Source organism: Nilaparvata lugens, chromosome 2 (assembly GCF_014356525.2).
Source record: "Nilaparvata lugens isolate BPH chromosome 2, ASM1435652v1, whole genome shotgun sequence".
Classification (NCBI taxonomy): Eukaryota; Metazoa; Arthropoda; class Insecta; order Hemiptera; family Delphacidae; genus Nilaparvata; species Nilaparvata lugens.
The window spans coordinates 98795535-98814408 of record NC_052505.1 but is presented as its reverse complement, the minus strand read 5'-3'; the positions used below and the strand labels follow the sequence as shown (position 1 = coordinate 98814408).

General features: G+C 34.2%; 1 protein-coding gene across 2 annotated transcripts in view; it reads right to left on the bottom strand.

The window, feature by feature from the left end:
- Window positions 1–18874, bottom strand: part of LOC111051251 (ras-related and estrogen-regulated growth inhibitor-like) — a 174721-nt gene that overhangs the window by 146666 nt on the left and 9181 nt on the right. For both annotated transcript variants that reach the window (XM_039422246.1, XM_039422247.1), the window contains one exon: window positions 15707–15777. In XM_039422246.1, the coding sequence (XP_039278180.1) occupies window positions 15707–15767 (61 nt within the window). In that variant the 5' untranslated portion in view covers window positions 15768–15777. The remainder of the gene's footprint in view (window positions 1–15706; window positions 15778–18874) is intronic.

Below are 18874 nucleotides of genomic sequence, written 5' to 3'. Positions count from 1 at the left end.
GAATCAACAACAACTGTTAATATATCTATATTATAAAAGCGAAATGGCACTCACTCACTGACTGACTCACTCACTCACTCACTCGCAGAACTAAAAATCTACCAGACCAAAAACGTTCAAATTTGGTAGGTATGTTCAGTTGGCCCTTTAGAGGCGCACTAAGAAATCTTTTGGCAATATTTAATATAATTAGCATTTGAATAAATGCATTCTCTATTTAATTCCATCTGGGAATATGAGTTTAGTATCGTTCACAGGAAAACTTAATACATCAGAAATTGTAGAGGGAGGTTTCCGAATATTTTCTTGCAAGAGAGGATAAAATATCTTAAACGGTTATCAAAATACAAGCGAAATAACAAATTCCTGAAAATCTTTGCGGTAATCTTGTTTCGAGGTGTTTGCTTGTGATTTCAAATTTTTATAAATGCGTTTCTAATTATACTAGTAGACATAGGCCCGGTTGAACAAAAGCCTGTTAACTTTTAATCATTATTAAATTCCACAAGAGCCAATCAGCTCTGAGAAGAAGTCTTCTCTGATTGGTTCTCGTGGCAATTAATCGGGATTAAAAGTTAACAGTCTTCTGTGCAGACGGAGGTTATAGTCTTAACGAAGATCATACACAGTTGTTAGCCGAAAAATACCACGGAAGTAAATTTGCGTTCGAACTAAATGTAACAATATGAGATTACATTCTATCCACCCTGATTCTATTGTAGACTTGTTGCATAAAAGCCGGTTGATTTTAATCGTAATTAATTCCTCGAAAAACATTCAGAGAAGCTGTATTTTCAAAAACGCATTCTATGAGATTGGTTCTCATGAAATCAATCATGATTAAAATTAAACCGGCTTTTGTGCAACCGGGCCCTAGTATTGTCTATCTTGTAAAAACCTAAGAAATTTGAAGCTTATTCCTCCCTTCCCACTAAAACGGTCAACAAAATACCAAATTTCCATGACTATATTATTATTCATCCTGTAGCAAATCCTGAAATTGAATAGCTTCTGATATAAAAAAACTGGGTCAACCAATATGATACTCTGTTTTAGTAATATTCATGTGCAATATTAGAGGATCTGATATAAGGAGAGAGAAACTGATGCATATAATAGAGAAAGAATTGGAGAAGCTGATAAACTGTTTATAAAGGAAGGAATTAATACTTGGAGACAGAAGCTAATTTCTTCTTCTTCTACTTCTTCCTCTTCTTCTTCTTCTTCTTCTTCTTCTCTTCTTCTTCTTCTTCTTCTTCTTCTTCTTCTTCTTCACCCTCTTCTTCCTTTTCCAAAGATTAGGCGTACACACCTGTTCCGGTTCCAAAGGATAACATGTACACTTACCATCTTTTCAGAGGTCTACCAATATCTTTTCAACCATAAGGTCTATATTTCATTACAGCTTTTACTTTCATTGTCCTATTACCATAGGTAAGAAAAGTATTGCTTTCCGAAAAAAATTAAGGTACCCCAATATCTAAATTTCTATACGTTTCAAGGTCCACTGAGTCTAAAAAACGTGGTTTTCGGGTATTGGTCTGTATGTGTGTGTGTGTGTGTGGTGTGTGTGTGTGTGGTGGTGGTGTGTGTGTGTGTGTGTGGGTGTGTGTTGTGTGTGTGTGGGTTGTGGGTGTGTGTGTGTGTGTGTGTGTGTGTGTGTGTGTGGTGTGTGTGTGTGGTGTGTGTGGGTGGGTGTGTGTGTGTGGTGTGTGTGTGTGTGTGTGTGTGTGGTGTGTGTGTTGTGTGTGTGTGTGTGTGTGTGTGTGTGGTGTGGGGGTGTGTGTGTGGTGTTGTGTGTGTGTGGTGTGTGTGTGGGTGTGTGTGTGTGTGTGTGTGTGTGCAGTGTGTGTGTGTGTGTGTGTGTGTGTGTGTGTGTGTGTGTGGTGTGTGTGTGGTGTGTGTGTGGTGTGGTGTGTGTGTGTGTGTGGTGTGTGTGTGTGTGTGTGTGTGTGGTGTGTGTGTGTGGTGTGTTGTGTGTGTGTGGTGTGGTGTGTGGTGTGTGTGTGGGTTGTGTGTGTGTGTGTGTGTGTGTGTGTGTGTGTGTGTGGTGTGTGGTGGTGTGTGTGTGTGTGTGTGTGTGTGTGTGTGTGTGTGTGTGTGTGTGTGGTGTGGTGTGTGTGTGGGTGTGTGTGTGTGTGTATACGATATCTCATCTCCCAATTAACGGAATGAGTTGAAATTTGAAACTCAAGGTTCTTACACTATAAGGATCCGACACGAACAATTTCGATCAAATGCAATTCAAGATGGCGGCTAAAATGGCGAAAATGTTGTCAAAAAAAGGGTTTTTCACGATTTTCTCGAAAATGGCTTGAACGATTTTGATCAAATTCATACCTGAAATAGTCACTGATAAGCTCTATCAACTGCCACAAGTCCCATATCTGTAAAAATTTCAGGAGCTCCGCCCCATCTATGCAAAGTTTGATTTTAGATTTCCAATTATCAGGTCTCAGATATAAATTAAACGAAAAATTTCGTTTAATTTATTAAAGTTTGAATTTAGATTCCCTATTATCAGGCTTCAGATACAATTTAAACAGAAAATTCCAAGTGGAAAAGATTGAGCATGAAAATCTCTTCAATTAATGTCAAGTAACATTTTCACCTAAAATTGAAAATAAGCTTGAAATTTGAGAAAATGTGATTATCCAATTGCAAACTGTTGGCAACTGTTGATTCTATCAAATGATTCACTATGAAGAGATAGCAGACCTCGTGTGTATCCAGCGTTATTGTCCTGTCACCAGCTGGCTAAGATCTTTGTTTATAAGTAGACTTGAGATGCGCGGGAACACTAGCGTCAGGTGATCAATTTTCATAACGGCAAGGAAAGTGTTGTGTGAGTGCGCCACACCAGATTTTTGGGTTTCTATTCATGAAATAAATATATAGAGCAGTATTCGGTTGAGTTCAGAGACCAGAAGCTTCAAATTACATCCTCACAGTGTGTGCTGGATTATCAGCATTCAGCATAATTTATCGGTATAATCTCTCATGTTACGCATGTCTGATCAAAACCGGTATAGGCTACTATAACTAGTGGTTATATAGTTACTGTAGTACAGGCCTTGATACCGGGTTAAACTATAGATACTATGAGAACATAGATATACCCTCAAGTAGAGCAGTAGATAACTACAGACAAGAATGCAGGTGAATTTACATACGTGAATTAAATATCATTGTAGAATATCTACATATATCAAATGTGATAACATTGGATGAATATATATATAGTGAGGTCCACATTATAATGACAGTGTTTTATTAGCAACTAGCAGGTAACCCGTGCATCGCAAGGGTCTATTTTAAAATGCTCAAGTTATTAGCGTTAATCTCAATTGAAGTATAAAATTTTATCGTGATTAAACGTTAACGGGATACGTGGCAAATGGGGAAACGTTTTTCTTACAGACGTTTTTGAGAAAATTGATGCAGCTGTTTCCCATTCACCATATTATTATAAAGAGTTTGTGAAAATGAAAAATTAATTATTATCAAAACAATATATTATTATTTTTATATTTAAATAAAAATATTATGTAACATATTTAAATCTGGGTAGATGAAAAGCCCTAACAGAAATAGTAATAGGTCTAAAAATAAAGTAATTGGCTAATATCGCCAAGCAGATAATAAACAAGATTAGATAGCATCAGCTTGTTCTGGCTAAATGGTACAAGAACTTAAAAAGGATTGAAGGAAGTTTACTACTCATAAATAGATTATTATAAAATATTTGAAGATTGAGGTTATGTAGATGTATTCACGGATCGGTGACCTAGAGATCGATCAAACCGAAGAACGTAGAATCTGACCAAAACCCCTTGGCAGAGCTTTATTGCATTCGGATGGTGTGCAATGTGAAAAAACACCCGTCCACGTGGCTAATTATTAGTTAGCATGGAATTAATATTAATATATAGAATATTAACTAGCATGCAAAGAGCATAAATAAAAAACCAAATAAAAATAATTTAATGTATTCAGGAAATAAGAGTTACCAGGCGCATGAATACCTAATAAAATTTGCATGCACCAATAGTAAAACGGCAGTTAATAGGCGGCAACTGTAGGCCAATTCAAAATATTTATATATATTATATAAATGTACTAGATTTTGTGTAAAAATTGTGTAATCTATGTTATCAATATGGCTCGAATGCAAAGAAATTATTAATCATATAATCTAAGCAATATTTTGGCATTTTTTGTAAGATCTATTTGAATTAATGGCGGAGGATTGAGATATTTAAATTTTATGCTAATTTGAAAGTCGGAAAGAGGATCTGTAAAACTTGAGAAGGAAGAACCAGCACTCGCCAGCCAGATGCCACCATAAGAGGACCCCAAATATTTTAGAGCGAAGTACCTTATTAATAATTTTGTAAAAATTAAAGTTAAAGTAAATTATTAAATTTCTTAAAAGACTTCGTGATGCTATTGTGAAGCAGAAGTCATTTTTCATTTTTATTAAATTTATAACCCCTTGGAGGAGACGATTCCGGCTACCATATTCCCGGACCACATGGAGTTGGATCGACATCGGCGGCTTACAAGAAGATTTTCGACACGTGAGTGATTAAATTTGAATTTAGTGATGGGCGCCCTAGTGCTTCGAAATAATCTGATGATCAAAGCTAGCTCGCCGAAAGGGTTATTATAAATTGAGAAATTAATAAGAGTAATACTTGCGCAAGTAAAAATTAGTATTAAAGGTATTTAATTGAAAGAAAAATATAGATCAATATTTTAGAAATTTCTATTTAATCAAAGAAGTATGAAATCTAGGCTATCAAACGTATGCATACAATATTTAATTTTTTGCAATACAATTTGCGATAATTTATCATAGTTCTAATTCACTAGATGAATGGCTCTACCTATTCCGTCAGGTGCCGAATCTTACACCCTGAGATAAAAATATATATTCGATACAAATAAATCTACTAAATACTAGAGATTTTAATATATATATATATTTGGATTATTAGTGGCTAATTTATCAAGCTGATCTTAGAGCACATATTTTTGATTGAATTATCCAAGCCGACAAGTATTAGCAAGTACATGTCACAGCTACATGCCAAAGAATGCATATGATTTCAAGATAAAGGCACATGGTAATGATTCGTGCCACAAATCTAGAATATAAAGTTAGCCTGTGATATTTTATTGATTTCAAATATTGTTCTATTTTTTATATTATATTTTTATCGCTCTATATATTATTTTTTGCCTCGACTGATCTTTGCATTATTTATGTAATATATGTATGAACATTCATGGTGTGCAATTTATTTTTTATTCCTCAACTCTATAGTATAAGTATCATATATATATATTATTATTTATTGAATTACAAGAGTTATAGGAGAAGCCCATATCTAGGCCTATCAAGATTTTTTAAGACTGAATACTATTAGAAAACCACGCCCTAATTATATTAAATCTCATGCTTTACCGACTGATGCCAAGCAGGAGGCTAATCGTTATTTTAAATAAAGAATAACGTGACAGAAAGACATGTCGTACCAACGTGGGACTGATGATGAGAGCCAAGCTCATTGAATAATTATTTGAAATTAAGTCAATAACCATATTGAAAATTATAGATAACTTATACGAGTTGTGAGGAAAACTGGCGAAGGGAAATTTGTATTACTTTTTGGGGAATCAATAGCTTTAAATAAGGAGAAATTATATGTTTTAAAGAAAATTTTATATTATTATTGTAGAAAATATATTTTATAGAGAGAGCTATTATATTTTATGGGCCTAAACTGCTAGTCAGAAATCAATGAATAGTATTATTATATTATAAGAGCTTAAGTAATAAATAGGTTACCTGGCTTGTAATGTCCATAGGCCTATCCTCATTTGTGTCCTTATTAATGCCTTGTTGGCCAAAACTTTCTTTTTTTTAACAAACACTTGACACTTAATCCATTTTTAAAATATGAGTCTCTCTTCGTCCACGCAAAGTAAGGTAGCAGACACTGCAGACGGCGATAGTAGCGGAGATCGACGCTGAGGGGGGCGCGATGGAGTCCAACGCCCAGATATCTTCAATCACCGCCAAGAATCCTGTGAACAGTAATAAACCGTTAAATGTCTCCCAAGAAGCAATAAGGAGGTTATAGTAGAGGGGATGATCAAGTCATTTTCTAATAGTTTAGAAAAAACAATGACCACAGTAATGAAGAACTTAAAGGCGGAAATGAAGGAATGCGGGAATCACTGAAGGATACATCGGTAAGAATGGGTAAGGAGACTGCGGAAAGAATAGATAACCTACCAGCACAAAACACTTCACAAATTCATGAAATAGCTACAAACAGGAACAATAGTCAACTTATTTCCATAAATAAACAACAGAATAGTAAATCTACACAAATAGCTCACCTAAATTCTGATATAAATCAAAACAAAGTACAACTTAATTCATTGGAGACAGCCGTTGGAGAACAGCAATTATTTTCATCTGAATTAAATGCCGAAGTAGTAGATAATGAAACAGAAGCTTCTAGTCATTGGAAACAGGCCCAAGAGAAGTGGTACAACTTGAAAGTCAAATACATCAATTTCCGCACGAGAATATAGAGCCTATTCCCATAGCAACGTTTGATTCACTACACAGTTTCAATGAATTAGGCCGTTTTGACAATACAGACCGCTATCTCCAACCTAAAGAATTTATAGATCAGATAAAACTAGTTCAATCATTAACACCCACCTCTTGGAATTTTTGGCGTCTTCGTTTGACTAGTTTATTGATTGGCGAACCCCTGATGTTCTTTCGGAGTAGAGCCCATGAATTTACATCATTGGATGAGTTTGTAGCTGTCTTCCTGGAACAGTATTGGAGCAGAAGTAAACAGTTGGACGTGCTAGCGGACATTATATCATGCGATTTCAACCCTAACTTAGACGGTGCATGTACCACTTTCGTCACTGCCCTACAGTTTAAAAATTCTCAATTGAGCGAGCCCATTAATGAATCGGCATTAGCAAGTATTATTTTAAAGAAGCTACCGTATCAAGTTAGAATGGCACTCGCCACACAACCCATTACTGATTGCAAGCAGCTGATTAATCATTTATATGGCATACAGTCTGCAATGGCAATATCAACCACCGCTCAGACCAGAGATACGCATCAAATCAACATAATTCAAAATTTAATCCGATAACAGCCAAAAATATGAACGGTATCATATGATCGCTACCGATCTGCTCCTCAATTTGAACGCCGCTATGATCGCAATCAAAATGGTAATTGAATAATGAAATTTCAAAATCGTCAAACAACCACTATGCCCAGCAGAGCAATCGTAGGAATCATTATGGCCGTGATCGATTAAACTAACATAATAATCACACACAAAACAGTTACAACAGAAATTATAAACCGCCACCTCACAAGTAAGTACAAATTATACACTAGCACATGCAATAGGTTGAATCAACAAAAAACATGGAACCCAGCCAACGACCCGCCACCAGATATACAGAAAACTACAGCTAATAAACCAGGACTATATGATACCCCCGATATAACAGCACAAGCTCAATGAAACAAACCAAGAAAAGCAGGATATTTCAATGTCATACACCACATTCAGAAATGATTTACGGAGACTTTGTACAGAAACACAAGATAACCCACCACCAGAAAAACAGGAGCTATACAAGACAGCCTATCACAAAAAAACGCCGCCCACATGCAATTAAAACCAGCCGCAAACATCAACCCATATTAAGATTATGTTTCCCACCGAAGTCATCACCGCAGGTAGAGCAGCCCGCACATCAGAGACCGCCACCATACTACCGCTTTGAAAGTCACACTCGCGCATCAAGAGACCGCCACCGCACCCGTGCATCATTCGACCCCACCAGGCACCCCAAGGAACCCAGGATAGAGGACCAAGAGGACGGACTACCGGATAAGAGGAGCGACCACCGCAAGGCCCGGAGACGGAGGCGCCCGAGGACACCCGACCGGCATCAAGAACGAGGAGGACGGCATTCGGAGAGAAGGAAGATGCATCGCAAGGCCCGGAGGCGGAAGAAAAGAAACGAGGGGACCGCGCGCGCAGATGGCCGCATGCACGCTTCAAGAGGCAAAGAAGAACACCGGACCGACACCGTGGAGGACAGGAGCGGACGACGGCGTGCATCCGCGGCACATACGCTTTAAAAAGATAATCAGCGATGTGACCGGCAAAATGGACGTAATAAATGGGATAGAACCGAAGCTATTAGAAGGACTACTATCGATTCATGCGGACAATAAATGGATTATTTGTGGGAACTAATAAGATGGAAGAAAGTTCTGGAAGAGTGGAAGAAGAATAAGGAATTATATTAATGAAATGGAAGTACCGGGCTATTATATGTGGAAAGATTGTATTATTAAAGAACTAATTAGTGTTTTGATTTATTGTGTTGTGTGGATTACCATGGCTGTGATGATATTGAAAAGTGATGTTATAATTAAGACCATGTTAGTGTTGAAGGAATTTGTTGACTGTTGGAAATCTTGTATGGTGAAATTGTTTGTTATAATGGCTGTGATGTTTGCTAAAAATTGTGATGTTAATGAAATAATGAAGAGGATAATATTATTGAAGAAGTTTATGGCCTATGAAAATCTTGCTTTACGAAACTTTTCCTGATATGATTAAGGTTGTTATAAAGAAACTATGTGGATAGTATTGAAAGAAAATAAATGGAAGGCTTTGAATCAATTAAAAGAAATTATTATTAATGAAACAAGGAGTTATTTGAAGAAAGAGTACACCAGATACAAGGGCTTTAAATTCATGAAGATAAATTATCAATTAGGACAGCCTCACCAACGGATAGCAGATAACCGAACGGCCTACTACAGTATAGCTACAAGCAGAAAACCAAAAGATACGGGAAAGCCACGAAATTTCTACAAACCACATCACAGAATTTGAAATAAATATGATAAGAAAATCAAGGAAAACATTATTATCAAACCGATTACTAACCTTCCTTAATAAATTTAATATTGGTATAGGACCTCGTGGCAACAATCCAATGTTTTATCTCCTTCCAGCCGTTAGAAGCCTGCAATAAGGAAAAGAACAATTTTTAAATATGTAATTAAATTATATACATCAGATAAAAAGGGCACAAGCGGGGATAATAAAATTAAAATTTGTTAATTACCTTTTTAAGAGAAAAATTGAGCAGTTAGGTTAGTTATGAAAGTCGATAGCAAATTCTGATGTAACATGTAACACTATGAATTGTAGAACAGCGAACAGCTGACCAAAGCCACCCAAATCAAATGAATGTAATATCTGTTGAACATATGTTTATAAAAAGAAGTACTGTACCCAAAGAGTTATTTATTATTGTTATTATTATATTTATTAATGTCGATATATTTATTTATATGTTTTTATATTTATTACTTTTAATTATGCCACGTTTGTTACCTGAAAAGACTTAAAGTGAATACCAGTTACCAAAACCAAAGAGCCATTAGCAAAAGAAAGTATTGTACCTGAGTATAGAAAATTATTTATATTAAGACCTAAGAAATACTATAAGATATAAGCCCAGAAGTTTATGAATCGAAATTATTGTCTAAAAGGAATCATTTATGAGAATTATGAAATGTGTGTAGTTAAGTGGGGCCCTGCAAGCGGCGAATTAAAAATTACTGTGTTGTAAATGTTGTCAGGAGGAGTGCGTTTAGAAGTTATATTTATGATATTTTATGTGTGTTGAGGAGGAGAATTTGTTATTGTTTTTGATAAAGGTATAAAGGAGATGCAGCAAATATGTCTGCGAAATGTGATAGAAGTAGGAGAGTATAATTTATAAATAAAGTATAGTGTATATCAATGTATTGAAGGGTGGGTTTTCATTAAAAACATTGTGATTCTCAAATATTTTGAATTCAAACCCAGGGGCGCGTGTAACATATTAAATCTGGGTAGATGAAAAGCCCTAACAGAAATAGTAATAGGTCTAAAAATAAAGTAATTGGCTAATATCGCCAAGCAGATAATAAACAAGATTAGATAGCATCAGCTTGTTCTGGCTAAATGGTACAAGAACTAAAAAGGATTTGAAGGAAGTTTATACTCATAAATAGATTATTTATAAAATATTTGAAGATTGAGGTTATGTAGATGTATTCACGGATCGGTGACCTAGAGATCGATCAAACCGAAGAACGTAGAATCTGACCAAAACCCCTTGGCAGAGCTTTATTGCATTCGGATGGTGTGCAATGTGAAAAAACACCCGTCCACGTGGCTAATTATTAGTTAGCATGGAATTAATATTAATATATAGAATATTAACTAGCATGCAAAGAGCATAAATAAAAACCAAATAAAAATAATTTAATGTATTCAGGAAATAAGAGTTACCAGGCGCATGAATACCTAATAAAATTTGCATGCACCAATAGTAAAACGGCAGTTAATAGGCGGCAACTGTAGGCCAATTCAAAAATATTTATATATATTTATATAAATGTACTAGATTTTGTGTAAAAATTTGTGTAATCTATGTTATCAATATGGCTCGAATGCAAAGAAATTATTAATCATATAATCTAAGCAATATTTTGGCATTTTTTGTAAGATCTATTTGAATTTAATGGCGGAGGATTGAGATATTTAAATTTTATGCTAATTTGAAAGTCGGAAAGAGGATCTGTAAAACTTGAGAAGGAAGAACCAGCACTCGCCAGCCAGATGCCACCATAAGAGGACCCCAAATATTTTAGAGCGAAGTACCTTATTAATAATTTTGTAAAAATTAAAGTTAAAGTAAATTATTAAATTTCTTAAAAGACTTCGTGATGCTATTGTGAAGCAGAAGTCATTTTTCATTTTTATTAAATTTATAACCCCTTGGAGGAGACGATTCCGGCTACCATATTCCCGGACCACATGGAGTTGGATCGACATCGGCGGCTTACAAGAAGATTTTCGACACGTGAGTGATTAAATTTGAATTTAGTGATGGGCGCCCTAGTGCTTCGAAATAATCTGATGATCAAAGCTAGCTCGCCGAAAGGGTTATTATAAATTGAGAAATTAATAAGAGTAATACTTGCGCAAGTAAAAATTAGTATTAAAGGTATTTATTGAAAGAAAAATATAGATCAATATTTTAGAAATTTCTATTTAATCAAAGAAGTACGAAATCTAGGCTATCAAACGTATGCATACAATATTTAATTTTTTGCAATACAATTGGAGATCTAAATCATTCCCGTTTTTCCGGTATGCATCCACAAAGTTGACATGTTTGATGCGAACAAACGAACACACGAACAAACACAACCCTTCTCTCTCTTATTATGTAGAAGATGGTATTGCTATCCTTGCCTATAATTCAACGAAGTGGCAGCGCTACCTCTTTATTGTTTTACTCTGTTATCAGATTGTCTTTCAACAATTTAGAAATGATAATAAATTAATTAACAAAATATTCTACCTTTATTGTGAAATTTCATTATTAAATTATTGGAGAATGTAAATTCTGCTTAATAAAATATAATCGATCATTTTCAACGAGAATGAACAGTTAATATTACATCAATAAACCTGTATCAGCTACCGTCTATATAAGGCATTGACAAGACAGAGGATCGGCAACGGTGTTCTCCTATCTTCCTCCACTACCATTATACGTGGACCCTCACTATTCATGTGATATCATTGATGAATATCTACATATATATTAAAAATCATATCATTGTATAAATATAGAGTTGAATATGTTCGAGCATAGATATATCCACTGAAATACCAATGAAAAATAATATGGGATGAAACACGTATTATATAAACCACTGGAATACGAGGAGATGAATAGATTGAGATATAGATGTATATAGGTATATTAATTTTGATGACAGTGGATAAGTATAGGGTGGGATAAAGATAGATATAGATATATGGACCGGGTTAACGGTGGCGCCGTCATGGCGCCTATGAACCAACATAAATCGCCCTGGAGCAGCATTCATCGCCGATTTTTTATCGTCAGACGTTTTTGAATGTGGAAACTTCCGTTTTTTGCAATCATGGATGCAGACTGTTTGACCGAAAGCTCCTGATCACTTCATTTTATCCGCTATCTCATTATCTGGTTATCAGTCTTTTTTCTTTCCCTCTGTTGTGCAATTATTGCTATCTTAATTTGCATGTAACTCATTGCATTTATTCGTTGCTATAATCAAGTCCACGTTATAATGGCAGTATTTGAATGAAAAAGACTAAGAAATTGTCAAAAAACCAGTTTATCAGAGATTGACAATGGTGTAATAACCGAAACCGGTCTTTCTAATTATCAATAGATCAGTGGTTTTTTGACAATTTCTTAGTCTTTTTCATTCAATATGAATAATTACCACAATATCAACTTCTCAACTACACAAAAAGTGAAATGGCAGTATTTGATTAAGAAGGGTCTCATTGAGAACTTGACCTACTGAAATCTTGAAAAATTCAACATAGCACTATAAACATCTTCGGTAAATTAAGAATCAAATATGCAAAATTTCAAGTCAATCAGTCCAGTGTGGTTCAAACGTGATGATTGGTCATTCGTGAATTTCTCGTACCTTACTTGTATAAGCCAATTCTCTCCCTTAATATAATTATAGACTAGCAGGTAACCCGTGCTCCGCAAGGGTTTATTTCAAAACTTGACAAACTGAAAACTTGAACGAGTGGAACCTTGAAGAGTTTGAAATAGGCCTATAACCATCCTTGGTTAATTAAGAATCTATATGCAAAACGTCCAGTAGTCTAGACGTGATGTTGCGTCAAACATTATCTTCCTATCCCGAACGTGTATTAGCCAGTTCTTTCCTTTATTACAGTATAGATAAGTTCTTCAACTTAGTGCTAACCTTATAAAGTGACATAACTTATAAGTTCTACAGTTTGGAATTTTCTATTAATTGTGATTGATTTAATTTAATTTAGAAGTATTTTTTAATTTAAAAATGATTTTTGTAAATTGATGAATGTTAAGTGACACATAACCTAGCTACATTTGGACTGTTGTATAAATTAGAATTGGAACCGTTTTGGGCTTACAAGCCTGTGGTACTTTTCTGGAAGTGTGTAATTCTGAATGAGTAAATAAATAAATAAATAAATAAACTCAAATATTGTTTATAAACCTTCCTCAACTTAATGCCAACCTGGCAAAATTGGACTGGTTATCAATTTAGTTTCCAATACTTCGAAGAGGTAGTCTCACTAGATTAAAGTGTTGTATATTAACAATATGGTATGTATTCATGTCCCAAGAATAATTGAATTCTTGTCCCATGGTTGAAATTTGAACATTATTCCTGAAATATCTAGAAGGAAAATTTTAAATTGGGTTCCGAGGTGCACGAGATTGATATTTTTAGAATCTATGTTCAAAATTTGTAGATCTAAATCATTCCCGTTTTTCCTGTATGCAATCCACAAGTTGACATGTTTTGATGCGAACAAACACAGCCCTACTCTCTCTCTTATTATAAAGAAGATAGATATTCAATCTTTATTCAATACTTATTCTCTCTGACTTCACAGAAAATTCATAAAAGTACAGCTCTTTAATATCTCTATCTGGAATAGACAGCAATCCATTTTGTCACCTGGTCATATGGGACATTATGAATCATATATTTATCTCATATTGATCAGGATTTTAGAGTTTTAATTTAGAAGAGTTTAATGAACAGTGTTTTTGTCTTTGAACAATTTTTGTCATCGACAGAAAGATTGTTTATTTCATTTGTTGTCAAAATTAATGTAGCTTCTCTTTTTGTTTTTAATAACAAACGTGCCGCTTGTGCGACAGATAAAAATATGTACAGAAATGGCTTTCATGTTTGGCTTTGACTGAGTTATATTTAATACCCAAAATTTTTCTTTTGGTCGGTGTGTGAGCTCGTTCGTTAGGACTGTGAGTAAGTCCGGCTGTTCTGGTGAAGGGGATAGATTTTGCTCTTGTTTTATAATACAGTTTTCCTGTCGCAGTTCGGGCAGTTTAAAGAGAATTGTATTATTTAATAGGACGGGATCTGAACCCATTTCATTAGATCAGCTATTTTGATTTTTAATTAATAATTAACGCCGCGAAATACCAGTGGATGCCAAAGTGGGAAGCTATTTCAAAAAGGTAGGTGACTACTGAGTCATTGTTCTTAACTTTTTCATAACCACAAACATTGAATCCTCATTAGCAGCAAAGCGAGTAGCCCCTGAAATATTCATCTGATTATTATTATTTCGTAATTCCTAATTTTGTAATAAATAATTTATTGTTTTGTTTTACATATCAAAAACCTGTACGATCTTGTCTTGTGTTTTTTTTTCATTTTCCCACCTTACATATTTGGTGGAGGCGTCCCTGCTTACATATTTAGTTTTTTCCCCCCTTACATATTATTAATTATTTTTTTCATTTTCCCCCCTTACATATTTGGTCTTTTCTTGTGTTTTTTTTTCATTTTCCCACCCTTACAATTTCAACATCAAAATCCATCACTGTATCCCAGTTCATTGAACCAAAAGTAATTATTACGAAATTCTTACATTAAATAATCTCCATGAAACACTTGACGATTGGACGAAATCTCGACGCTTTGATTTACAGCAAATTTACGCTCGAATGAAGAAAAGCCGTCCATCAACTCATTAAGAAATAATACGAAAATAATAATTGTTTCGCACCTAATCGGAGCGGCCCTTTTTAAAGTCGCCATTAAACTAAACGGCCAAGTTATGGTTTTGTCATAAAAAAGTCGTTAAACTGTGATTGCTTTCCGTTTACTTCACCTGTACCAATAGGTTGGGAGGAGGCAGAGGGGTAGTGTCAATCATCCTTTCATAATATTGAAGTCTTTGGGGTAAAACTAATTACATGGACTTCAAACTGGACTAAATTAAATGCGGTTTGAACGAAAGGACAGAGGTTAGCGACCCTATGTGCCGTTTTAAGCTGGTTTATATGGAAATCGAACAATCTATTGGTTAATGAGTTTTTTTGTTGCATTATTGGTGGCCCACCCTTCAAGCTGGATTCGCAGACAACAGTGGTAGTGAACAGTGAAATATGATTTCTATGAGATCTAATCGGTTTATTCATGTTTGTTCGGCCGGGCTGAGTCACTACTGAATCACTGAGTCACGCCAACAAAATAGTGTTATGAACAGTAGTCGTCAGTAATTGACTTTAACGAAAAACAAAGAAGAAGATAAAGAAGAAGGAGAAGAAGAAACATTTTCTAACAAAATGGGGTATTTTTATGTTCTGAAAATCCTTGAAGGTAGTAGCTGTTTTCCGTCTGTTTAAAATCTAGCTGCTTTTGTCTTTTCACAGAATTTTTACTTCCGAAATGGCATCAAATGGAGTTCAGCGGATGTATTTGCGAGAAATTTCACCCAGCACTGCCAATGAAGACAATATTTTTATAGTAGCCATTATTATAGCAAAACAACCGCCCCGTACATTCCCTTGATCGAAAATACTAGTTTAAACTCAAATGATACAGTATCATCTAAGTATGAGGGATCAAATTCTAACATCTAAAAGGTTACTAAACAATTAATTATAATTACTAAACATAATTATAATTAATCAGAAAATTATTCTTATTTATATAATTAAATGAGATTGAACAAACCTGATTTTCCAACTCTGCTCGATCCAAGCACCACTACACGAATACGTGGCACATTAGTCATGGTGCTTCACCTGAAAATAAATAAAAATAAAATTGAATTGAGATACATCACCGTTTTATCTTATCATATTATAGAGTGCTTATAGAATGTTTAATGTCCTCAAAATTTGACATTTTACAGAGACGACGCTTCCCAATAATATACGCTCATAAACCAAAAAACAAATGACACTTGATCACATGTATTTAATTCCAGGTCGGAAATTCTCCGCGCCGAGCCGCGTCGCACCGCGTCGCGCCGCTCCACTGACCTAGTGCACGCTCCACGATCCACGTGCTCAGGTGCGTGTTGACTTATGCGCCACAAGCTCACTCTTTTCAATTCTCATTATTATTATTCCTCTTATCATTATAAATATCGGGGCACCGAGCTTCGCTCGTTATTTATTTATTGACTTTTGATAAACCGAACACAATTCTTTAAAATGATTGGGGAAGTCACAGAATCAATACCCCTATAGGTGAGACAAATTGTTTGTGTCAAAAAATAGAAAAAATAAATTCTATAAAATATTTAGGAGTAATGGTTGATTGCCACTTGAAGTGGAATTCTCATCTAGAGTATTTGATTTCCAAATTGAAATATCTGATATCGGTTTTCTACAAAATAAATTTATTGAATGATGTGAACATAATAAGAACCATCTATCATGCCTATGCTCATTCTTTGTTTCAGTATTGCATAGAGGTTTGGGGTGGTACTTTTGACTCCCATTTCAATAAAATTTTCGTTTTACAAAAACATATTATCAGGGCAGCCCTTGGGAAACCTAGACTTTACCCTAGTAAATGTCTCTTCATAGAATTTGGAGTTCATACACTGAGACAGGTTTTTGTTAAAAACATCATAATTCACATAAATAGAAATAGAGAATTATTAACCCTAAATACCAATCCCTATAACATTCGCCCTTCAGTAAACAATTATTCAATACATCATTTAACAGATTAACAATAAATAAACATCAGTTCTCATTCTATGTAGAATTTTATGCCAATAGAGTCCCAAATCATTTTATAACTAGCAAACTTACAAAAAAGCTTCATATAGAAATGATGAGTGGATCAAGAGAAATATTTATTTTCATCTCTGCTGATGATAAGCTGTTGTTTTCTTGGATGATAATGAAGATGTTCCTATTAGGTTGATAATTATTACGTTTTAGGATAGTTTTTTCTATTTTCTAATATTATGATGGTAATATTTGTCCTATTATATGTTGCTCTATTTTTGATGCATCGAAAGCCAAGTGCTTTTATCTCTTTGTTGTGATTGAATGCTTATTGTCCTAAAAATGTATTCTCATCTTTAGTTCATTCATTTATTTATTCAATTTGCCTTTTTAAGATTAATTTCGAAAAGCCTAGTATCTCACGTTAACTTTTTTCTATGTCATGAGTGAATTCATCTTTAAACTCAAATTAAATTGTCTAAAATTTAAAGCCTTACAAAACTCTTTTTGTCTATAAATAAAAAGTATCTCTTTTATTTTATCCTTTCATTTTAAGCTATTCATTTATAAATTTATTTTTTTTCTATTCTTTTGTTTTTGTATTGAATCTATTGCTGTAAATGCTGAAAATAGAAAATGCTTTCCTTGTAAAATAGAACTCACTGCTGGCGCTCAAGTTGTACTTCTGCCGGCAGTGCCAAAAAAGTTAATAAGGTGCTATTATTAGGCCAAGATAGGCTTACAAGTATTTTTATTTGATAATATTGAAAGTTGTATTGTGTCAAATTTTGTATATATTGTTTTTTGCACTTTGTTGCTTCAGTCTGCATAAGAAATTTGTATTTGTAATTTGTTTTTTGGCAATAAATAAATTCATTCAATTCATTCAAATTCAAGTACTAACAGGCACAGCTCAAAACTGTTTCTTTCCCGAATTTTGATTTATACTCTATAAATAGTCCAGGAAGTAGGTTATGTTCAATACACTTGAATTCAGGTTCAATCTTCTGTTCAAACATTTGAAAACAAAAAAGTTCTAATGTAGATTATTTACAAACCAAATTGAATAACAAAACAATACTCACTAATCACTTGAAATTGTCAAATAATAATCAACTTTGAAAATTATGATAAACTCTAGTTTAGGAGGATTATCATGTCATGTCAACAAATCAGATTAGGTTGATCAAGTCGATTAAATTGTCCAGCTAGATAAAATTTCTCGCTGATTGATTATGATTACACAGCTGGAAATAATTCTGTCTCGCTCCCACACAGGCACACGCATCTTCTGTTATCGAGAAACGACGGAATTATCATCTGTTTTTCAAGGATGAATTATCCTTTTAATGTCGTTCAGCGAGTTTTCCAAAGAATGAGACCTAGTGCAATCGAATTTTTATATCATAAACCAACTATGTTCCAAATTTCGTGAAATTCGTTGCAGCCGTTTTCGAGATCCGTTGAACATAAATAACCAGATATAATAATAACCAGATATAAAAATAACCAGATATGAAAATAACCAGATATAAAAATAACCAGATATAAATATACAGAAATTGCTCGCTTAATATAATAGGATTCCAACTTTTTATTTTTTATTGATTCATGTGATATTCGTTCCCAAGATTTAAAATCTCTGAGAATTTGAGAGAGAAACTGCAAAATAAACAGCAAAGCTGTAACTAGGCTTGTATAAAAATGTGAATATTGTAACAAATCTTCAATCTTGAAGGCGTGATTGTTGAAATGCTCAATCGTCGAATCAATAAAATTTTTAGAATAATGAATAATAGAAAAATGTGTTCTACAAATTCACTCCTCATCTATAAAAAAATTGTACTCATTCCAGTGAGCGTACAATACAGGTTTGGAGTTCGTGATACTGTTTAGGATGATGATGATGATGATGATAATGGTGATGATTATGCTGATGAATAAGTTTCAACCTGTCAACTAAGATGATGATTTTCCTGATGACTCTTAAGTAGACAGTCCACTTTAAACCAGAGAGAAAATAAATTTGTATCTTATCTTCATCTTTATCCTATATAATTTCATCTCTGTTCAAACCATGAGCCTGATGAGCCATTTATGCAGCATCATATCAGCTTTTCAACCTCGTAACCCATATTCTGAACCCTGCTTTGAA